We start from the raw sequence: 9,960 nt of genomic DNA, 5'->3' as shown, positions 1-9,960 counted from the left end.
AAGGTAGAAAAATCCTTACTCTTGATAATCTAAAAGTGCCAATTATAGTAGTTATAAAAAAGCGAACTAATGAGGAGAAAAAGCTATGAGACATTCAAAAGAAATCATCCATTGCATGAAGATAAAAATATCAAAGATAAGATAAGAATATCAACCGCCCTTTATGTGACAAAAATGAATGATAAGAATATCAAAGATACTCACCAACAAATTCAACAGAAAGACAGAACATTTCTTAGCAATTGTAACATTTTATCGGTATTGATAAAGCGCATTTGGAATGATGTGCGAGTTCTATGTTTTATCACAAAACGCACAATCGATTCCAAAAAACAAATAATGAAAGAAAGATCGAAGAACAGTGAAAGGGTATTAAAAGCAACAAAGAAATAACAATTAAATTCAATTAAATTTCATAGACTATAAATAAGGGAAAAAAAACACAGTGAAGATAATTCATATAACCCAAAAAAAAATAGAAACCCGCTCAAGGTTCAGCATTAAGCGAAAACTATCAAATTCCCAACTTATTTCAAACCCAATTTTGTTATGAAATTAAGATCAACTTCCATACAGCAAAAATGAAAGCAATTTCGTAATCATCTTGTTTTGTAGGGCAAAAAAATAAGAATAAAACCCTAGAAAATCAAACAAAATGAAACAATATAAGTGAACAGGGAGAGAAAAAATTAGGGTTTAGTGAAGGGACTAACATCTCTGGGGACCAGGGGCCGCCGTCGATCTTAGGGACTCAAGTCGCGGGAGGCGAGGCAGAGTGGCGGTCAAGCATCGCCTCACGGAAGCCACGACCCTTGGTCTTCTTATGAGCAGAAAGAGAGGTGGAAGCGGCGCCAGTGATGGTGGACTTGAGCATAGGCAAGGGAGCTTGAGGAGAGGCATCGCCGGCGGCATTTGAAGTGAGGGAAAGCGAAATTTTGAAGTGAAAGATTTTGATTTCAGAACTTGGGAGGGGGGGTTGGCGGCATTTGGTAATAAAACCCACCGCTCAATTTTAAGTTTTTTTAAGTCAAATCTGATTTGGGGAAGAAAATGACCTCGTTTTGGTATTGTAAAATTTGCGGCGCTTACAAAAAAACGCCACTAATTATATAACTTTTGCGGCATTTTTATTAAAAACGCCACTAAAAATTAAATTCCTGTATCAAACGACGTCGTTTTGAAAATAAAAATTCTCATAATTGCGGCATTTTTGGTTCAAACGCCGCTATTGCTTACCTTTAGCGGCGTTTTTCTCATAAACGCCGCTAATGATTGAATTTTTTTGTAATTTTATATTTAATTATTGTATAATTCATATTAATTTTAAATAAATAATTTTTGAAAAATTAAGTAATATTTTAAAGAATTAGATAATTTTAAAATTTTTATATAATTTTGAGGTAAGAAAATAAAAAATTTAAAATATGAAGGAAAAAAAGCTTTAAAAACTATCCATATCAATATCTTTATAAATTTTAAAAGCTTTATATAATTAATATTATGATTTATATTGAATTAATTCAATATTGATTAATTATCATTATGATTTAAATTAGGGTTAAAGGTTAGGGGTTTCGGGGAAAGTTGGGTCTTTTCTTTAAAAGTATATAAATATTATAAAATAAAAGTTTAAAATCTTTTTAAATTTTTAAAAATTTTAAAATCTTTTAAAATTCATTTTAAAATTTTAAATCACGTAAAATATAAAACCTTTCAAATTTTAGAAAAATATATGTTATTTACTCTTTAAATGATAATTAGAAATGTTCACTACCCATACAACTCACCTAGCCCAAAATATGGTTAGGCTTAGATTTATATTTTTATTGTTTTAAACAATGAAATGGGTGATTTGGATAAAATGAGCTTGAAGTTGGAAAAGTATTTAAAAGCGGGCATTGGCAAATTTTAATAAGTATTTATGGCGTTTTCTTACAAAACGCATACTAAAATATTTCAATCCGGGACATAAACGACGCCGCATTGATAAAATGTCAAAAATACTTGAGGCGCTTTCGAAAGCATACAAAATATTTCATTCTTTACGTAAGCGGCATCGTTTTGACATATTTAAAATCATATTTCCGGCATTTTTCCGAAAAACGCCGGTATAAAATTTTTATTCCTCAAATTAAACGACGCTGTATAGAAAATTTAGAATATAAATTGCGGCGTTTTTTGGCTTAAACGCCACTATAAAATTCAATTATTCTAATGAAACAGCACCGTTTAGAAAAATTCGAATGTATATTAGTGGCGTTTTTTGCTATAAACGCCGCCAAATCTCAATCTTTTATATTCAATTAGCATAAAAACTTATATAAAAATTAATAATGTTTACAATTTTTTTATATCTTTCACACTTATATAAAAACTTATTTAATATATAAATTAAAAAATACTAATTATCCTAAACCTTAAACCCTAACTCGACCCTAAATCTCTAAACCCTAAATCTCTAACTCTAAACCTCTAATCCTAAACTCATAACCCTAATTACCCCAATTAACCACTAACCACTAACTACTAATCCTTATTATTTAATATATATAATTTAAAAAACAGAAATTAAATCAAATACCATACTCTAACCCGACCCTTAACCCCTAAACCCTAAATCCTAAACTGTTAACCCTAAACCTTAAAACCCTAAACTCATAACCCTCAGCCCCTAACCTCTAACCCCTAACCCCTAAACCTTATTTAATATATAAATTAAAACACACTAATTAATCTAGACCCTAAACCCTAACCTAACACCGAACCATAAACCGTTTAAATCCCTAACTAACTCTTAACCTCTAACCCATAACCCCTATACCCTATTACCCTTAAATCACAACCCTTAAACTAGAATCTCTAATCCATATATAATCCCTAAATATTCCGTAATCTATAAACCTTAAAATTGTGACTCTTAAACCGGCCTTAATTACTAAATTAATCATATACCCTAAACCATGTATATATTAAACTATATATAATGATAATTATACAAAATAAATATTTTAAAATTATTACTATTGTATCCTTTACAATTATATATGAAATTATTTAATATATAAATTAAAAGCAATCAATCATGTACCCAAAAAATTTAGAATATTTTTAATTAATAGTATTTTAATTTTTTTCATTTTTAACAAATATTTTGCTATGTTTTTAATTCAAATTATTTCAATGTCTCATTATTTCAAATTTATCCATTTTTAACAAATATTCAATTAAAAATATATTCAATTTTAATTAATATAAACAAACAAATTAAAAAGTCAAAAAATACATAATATGTTTTTGCGGCGCTTTACAAAAAACGCCGCTAAAGGTCTCATGCATTAGCGGCTTCATGAAAAACGCCGCTAAAAGTCGATGCATTAGCGGCGCTTCCTGAAAAACGCCGCTAAAGGTCTGCGCATTAGCGGCGCTTCTTAAAAAACGCCGCTAAAGGTCCACGCATTAGAGACGCTTCTTGAAAAACGCCGCTAAAGACCCACAAGGTTTGAAAACGACGTCGTTGGGCTTAGGTTTTTTGCGGCGTCTTTTAGAAAAACGCCGCTAATGATCATTTTTAGCGGCGTTTTTTTTACAAATGCCACTAAAAGCGCCGCTAAAAGCCTGTTTTGGTGTAGTGAATATATATGGTTAATTTAGGATTTAAGGCTGGTTTAAGAGTTGCAATTTTAAGGTTTATAGATTATGGAATTAGGGATTATGGATTAGGGATTCTAATTTAAGGGTTGTGATTTAAGGTTTATGGGTTAGGGGTTAGGGGTTAAGGGTTAGAGGTTAAGAGTTAGGGATTTAGGGTTTATAGATTTAGTGTCAAGTTAGGGTTTAGGGTTTAGATTAATTAGTGTGTTTTAATTTATATATTAAATAATGTTTAGGGGTTAGGGGTTAGGGATTTGGGGTCGAGTTAGGGTTTATGATTTAGATTGATTAATGTTTTTTAATTTCTATATTAAATAAGGTTTAGAGGTTAGTAGTTTGGGGTTTGGGGTTAAGAGTTAGTGATTTAGGGTTTAGAGATTCGGGGTCGAGTTAAGTTTTAAGGTTTAGATTAATTAGTATTTTTAATTTATATCTTAAATAAGTTAGGTTGGGTTTAGGGTTTAGATTAATTAGTGTATTTTAATTTATATATTAAATAATGTTTAAGGGTTAGGGATTAGGGATTTGGGGTCGGGTTAGGGTTAGGGTTTATGATTTAGATTAATTAGTGTTTTTTTAATTTCTATATTAAATAAGGTTTAGAGGTTAGTGGTTTAGGGTTTGGGGTTAAGAGTTAGTTATCTAGGGTTTAAAGATTTAGGGTCGAGTTAGGGTTTAAGGTTTAGATTAATTAGTATTTTTTTAATTTATATATTAAATAAGTTCTTATATAATTGTAAAAGAGAAATAATAAATTGTATAGATTATTAGTTTAAATTTGATATGCAATATACAATAATTGAATATAAAAAATTGTAAAATATGCGAGCTTTTGCGGCGTTTATCGCCAAAACGCCGCTAATATGATTTAGAATTTTTCAAAACAGTGTCGTTTCATTACAAGAATTTAATTTATTAGTGGCGTTTCTTCTGTAAACTCCGGAAAAGGTAACATTAGCGGTGTTTATGACTAAAAAATATTTAATTTAAACCATTTGATATATTTAAATATTAGATATAAAAAAATTAATAAATAAAAAAATGTAACAAATTGATTCGGATAGGTAACTATCTATTTTGGATATATAGGACCAAATTATAACAAATAAAATAAAATACAAAAACTAAAATCATTCCACATCGAACATCTAGCAAAATAATTATATTTTAGTTAGGAAGAAATATCTCTAATAAAATGGAGATTAGATCGAAATGAACAATATAAAATCATAATTAACATCTAAATCTTTAATAGAAATTTGATATGTGAGAGATTAATTGCTTACATTGGATAATTGTAACTTAATAATTAATTACAATCATTTAATCATTTTTTCTTATTAAAATATCGATATTTATTTTGAGAGTACTTGATTTTTTTTATAAAAATTCAATTTATAAAAATAATAAAAATATTTTATAAAATCACTTAACTAATAATTTTTATGAGACAAAATAAAAGATTTTAGCATAGCAAAACAATTGTCGTTTTATTCCAAATGAAATAATTTTTTATGCGTTTTAAAGAAAAAGCATACAAAAATAATTTTACTTTAAAAAAATAGCGCCATTTTATATAGCAAAAAATTTAGCGGCGTTTTTATAAAAAACGCCACAAAAAATAATTTTACTTTAAAAAAAATAGCCATTTTATATAGTAAAACATTTAGCGGCGTTTTTATAAAAACGCTGCAAAAGGTAAGCAATAGCGGTGTTTTATAAAAAACACCACAAAAAATAATTTTACTTTAAAAAATAGCCATTTTATATAGCAAAACATTTAGCGTTTTTTTATGCCACAAAAGGTAAGCAATAGCGCGTTTATAAAAAACGTCACAAAAATAATTTTACTATAAAAAATAGCCATTTTATATAGCAAAACATTTAGCGGCGTTTTAAAACGCATAAAAAAATAACAATAAGCGTTTTATAAAAAGCATACAAAAATAATTTTACTTTAAAAATAGCCATTTTATATAGCAAAATATTTAGCGGTGTTTTATAAAAAACACATAAAAATAAATAATAGCGTTTTATAAAAGCATACAAAAATAATTTTAATTTAAAAAATAGTCATTTTATATAGCAAAACATTTAGCGGCGTTTTTTATAAAAAACGCCACAAAAAAATAATTTTATAAAAAAATAGCGCCATTTTATAAAATCCTCTCCCCCCAAAATCCCCAACTTTCCCTCCTAAAATCCCTAATTTCCTCCCTTGAAACCCCCCAACTTTACAAACATACCGTCCTTTAAAATTTTTAACTCCATGGCCATTGCTATTTTTTTTCCTCAACCCCAATTCTTAAACGCCCAAATTTGAAAAGCTATTTTTTCTTTCTCTGCAGAACTTTTAAAAAAACCGATCGCGATTCATACACATATAACAATCACAGTCCCACTGGACTTTTAGCAAAATCCACGGGCTTTGGGATGTAGAAAGCGACAATGATGGCCAACAATTAATGGTCTTTATCCTCATTTGTCTAAGGTAATTCTTCTTGTTCTGTATTGATGAACAAAGTTCTGAGGCAGATTATGAGGTGAATAATAAATTGTGAATATATAATATGCATTTGTTTTACTTAAATCAAGTTATGCTCCATAGTTTATCGCTGTTTCTTATGCTTTGCTCTTTCTTTATTTTCTTTTCCATGCTGTTGAACTAATATAAAAACATATTTGTCTGCAGATTGGCATTTTTAAAACGTGGAGTTGGTATGTTTATGATTTCTTTAAAATTTTATGAATATGATTTTGTTTTAATTACTAGTATTTGCAACAGTAGATTTTTTACAATATGTTAGAATCTTTTCTCTTCTTTTCTTTTTCTTTAAAAAATCAATATATTTTCATGTGTCAAAAGAAATGTGATAGCTTCCCTTCTCCAGGAAAATGGAAAGCTTCTAGTCAAAAAGCAACAGATAAGTTGGAGTGTGTTTCAAATAATTGAATGTCAAATTCTTTAGGATTTTCTTTCTTGATGTTATAAATATATATGTTATTCAATAATTTTTAAAGGACCTGGATTTATGATATATTTATATATGTTATAAATATATATGTTATTCAATAATTTTTTACGTTCTTCAACAGTTCGATTAAATGTCTCTTAGAACCCCTGTCTTCTAAAGTTACATATGTTTCCTTACACATCTATTGTTTCATTTAAAAGCAATACATGCATATATATGCTAGTTCGTCTATTTTTCTTAGTTTGGAGTTATTTTAACAAAAAAGGAAATGGAAATTTAATTAACATAGTTTTTTTGTCATTAAGTGCACAGTAGCAAAAGTTTATAGCTATTGCTGGTATAAATTGAATGTATGATCTAGCTTCCTTTAATGGATAGGTACGTGGAGGAGTAGCCTTTGTCTGGTTAAAAGGATGGTGAAGTTTTCAGCTTTTTCTTTGATGATATTGTCATTTACACCTTTTCATTCTATTATCCTGAAAAACCCTCGCAGATTTTCTAGAAATATACCTTTCAACCATTCAACTAAATCAAGGGTCACTTCTTATGCCCAAAACGTTCAATTACATACAGAAGACATGATGGGTGCTAGTCGCTATCTTCCTCCTCTATTTAGGTACGTAATAACATCTATGGCTTCCCCCTCCTTGTTTCCTTTTCTTTTGTTTTCTTTTTTTTTTTTTTGCTTCAAACACCCTACGAATGAGAATGTATTTTTATTGTACGGTTTGCAGCGTAGCTTCCATGATGGAATGGACTGATAATCATTATAGGACTCTTGCGCGCCTTATCTCCAAACATGCGTGGCTTTACACAGAGATGCTTGCTGCTGAAACTATTGTTTATCAACAAGGGAATCTGGTAAGTTAGTGAAAGAACATTTACATTTGGTAAGAGTATTATTTTTTAACCATGTTTTCATATATCAGTTAACAATCAAATGATAGTGTTATTTTTTACAAGTGTTTTTACTCATTTTTATAATTTCAAGTTTAGATTTGTACTAAATATGCTTTATTTTATGTCTAACTATTGTAATAGATGTGTATTGAATAAACTTTTTTCTCATGCTATTACACTAATAACCACACAAGGCATTCGTGTCAGTAGTTGCAAACCTGGCATTGGGGAATCTTAAATCGAAAGCCCTTAGATAAAATCAGAACACCAATAAAGATGGAAAGAAAGCAGTGGAAATCTTAGATGTATATTGGAAATCTTAGATGTATATTAAAAGAAGCTAGAAATCGACGATGACCACAAACTGTAAGTTTTCTTGCTTATCTCTTTATATATTATATGCTTATCTTTCAATTTTCTTTAGCTTTATTTTGGAACTTGAAGTTGGCATGCTTTAAGTGAAGGTATGTGTTGAACCAATAAAGATAATGAAGACCTTTTGTAACATGTTGATATGGTTTATACTAGTGTGTTAGGCTATTTCTATAACTGACACAAAGAACCCCCTTTTTTTTTCCATTTGATTTAATTACTATATGAGGAGAACTAGCTTGAACAGTAGAACCAATTCGCCTAAGAAGCTCATTTTGGTTTCTTTATGCTTTCTAGAGTTCAATAGGTGGTGTAGCTAACAGTTGTAACTCATGATTTGTTAATTACAATGTTTGAGTTTGAGCTGGGCAATGACATTTTGAATATATAAATATAAAAAATACATTAAAGTTAAATTATAAAATTATAAAAAATTTGAAGGTAATCCATTGAAAGGGGTGGAGTCCCTGTATGTCGTGAAATACAAATTGGGCATCCATGTATGTATTGGTGTTTATTACATGAAAAGCAAGGAGTTTAGAAGGGTTGGTTTATTTATTAATACAAATTTATTCAATTACATGATGGTACTGAAGGAATAAATCTCAAAATTTGTGCTGCTAATGCTATATATTTTCTTAATAATATTTCAGGAAATGGTACTTAGAATAATAGTGCATAATGGTCATGTTCTGTCTTTTGTAGGTTACTTGTGTTGAACAAGAAGCTGTGTTGTCCCAGGAAGCCTTCAAATTTATGGAAAAACTTGGAAAATTTGAATCTCTTCAAGCTGCAAAAGCCAAGGCTTAGCACTTTTTCAAGTAGAGTGTTATTTAATGTTGCATTCCATGGTCGCTTATCTTAGTCAAAACTTGAATTAGGTGTTATTGAAACAGGGTTTTGTAGCTACCTTGTGTACTAGCTTCTTTAATCATGATTGTTAATTATTACGTATTTTGTAGCTTCTTTTATATTTGGCCGAGTTAATATAGATCAGATGAGTGTGAGGTAGATTGCTCATTTATTTAAACATAATATTTTAATTCTAAATTTAAATTCATTAAATTTTATATTTACCTTTAAAGTTAAAATTTTAATAGAAAATTTAATTTAATTAATTTTTTATCCTTAAAATTATATAGTTTAAAGTTTAAATTTCAAAAATAAAATATAATAAAATATTTATTATAGAAATAGTCAATTATTTAATTATTTTTTTAAAAGTTATGGTTTTAGTGGCGTTTGTGAAAAAGCGTCGCTAAAAGTCAATGTTATAGCGGCGTTTTTAATAGAAGCGCCTTTAAAGGTCATGATCTTTAGCGGCGTTTGTGGGATAAGCGCCGCCAAAGGTCCTGGTCTTTAGCGGCGTTTGTGGCTAAAGGTCCTGGTCTTTTGCGGCGTTTGTGGGAAAAGCGCCGCTAAAGGTCTTGGTCTTTAGCGGCGTTTTTTTCTAAAAACGCCGCTAAAGTTAGCGACGCGGTCTTTAGCGGCGTTTTATCCGGCGCTTATCAAAGCGCCGCAAATTCTTTTAGCGGCGATAAAAAGAGCCGCTAAAGGCCTAAAAAAGTGCCGCTAAAAGCCTGTTTTGGTGTAGTGTATACTGCCCAATTGGGTGTATAAATGCTGTCCTATTTGATGTATAATAGCTGTCCAAACAGGGTAGATTACCTATGTCTGTAATATGTAGTATAGTTAGTAAATTGAAATGAAATAAATGTGTACAAATAGATGTTTTGATATATGCTTGGTATATGATATATAATCATATATGTTTGAAAATGTTTTAAGAATTTGAATGATATTAAATTTTGATTAGGTAAATGATAATGATATGGTTGAATTTTGAAACATGGTTGGTATATGTAATTTGATTAATGATTGCTAGTTGAATTTGATCGAAAATATATATATGGAATGAAATTATGTGATTGAGTTAGTCTATTTATGAATAAATTTTAAAATGAAATATTGTTATGAGTTGGGTTTTGATCGGTAATGCCTCGTAACCCTAATCCGACGACAGACACGGGTTCGGGGTGTTACACAAATGATCAACTAATTT

General features: G+C 29.3%; 1 protein-coding gene across 3 annotated transcripts; it reads left to right on the top strand.

The window, feature by feature from the left end:
• Positions 1-5,860: 5,860 nt before the first annotated feature.
• LOC105804227 (uncharacterized) lies at positions 5,861-8,894 on the top strand. Of its 3 annotated transcripts, XR_001136803.2 has the most exons (6): positions 5,861-6,142; positions 6,344-6,369; positions 7,120-7,242; positions 7,361-7,487; positions 7,721-7,892; positions 8,604-8,894. XR_001136803.2 is itself a non-coding variant. In XM_052624531.1 (3 exons), exons 1-3 carry the CDS (start codon positions 7,040-7,042, stop codon positions 7,827-7,829), a joined length of 423 nt encoding a protein of 140 aa, XP_052480491.1. In that variant the 5' UTR covers positions 6,884-7,039; the 3' UTR covers positions 7,830-8,894. The 3 variants fall into 3 exon arrangements, 2 of the variants coding, with proteins under 2 accessions (XP_052480491.1, XP_052480492.1); XM_052624531.1 differs by lacking the exons at positions 5,861-6,142; positions 6,344-6,369 and having other exon boundaries at positions 6,884-7,242; positions 7,737-8,894; XM_052624532.1 differs by lacking the exons at positions 5,861-6,142; positions 6,344-6,369 and having other exon boundaries at positions 6,884-7,242; positions 7,721-8,894.
• Positions 8,895-9,960: the final 1,066 nt, after the last annotated feature.

The sequence above is a fragment of the Gossypium raimondii genome, chromosome 11, assembly GCF_025698545.1.
Source record: "Gossypium raimondii isolate GPD5lz chromosome 11, ASM2569854v1, whole genome shotgun sequence".
In the NCBI taxonomy this organism is placed as follows: domain Eukaryota; kingdom Viridiplantae; phylum Streptophyta; class Magnoliopsida; order Malvales; family Malvaceae; genus Gossypium; species Gossypium raimondii.
The sequence above is the reverse complement of the archived record's forward strand: the minus strand, read 5'-3'. Positions and strand labels throughout refer to the sequence as shown.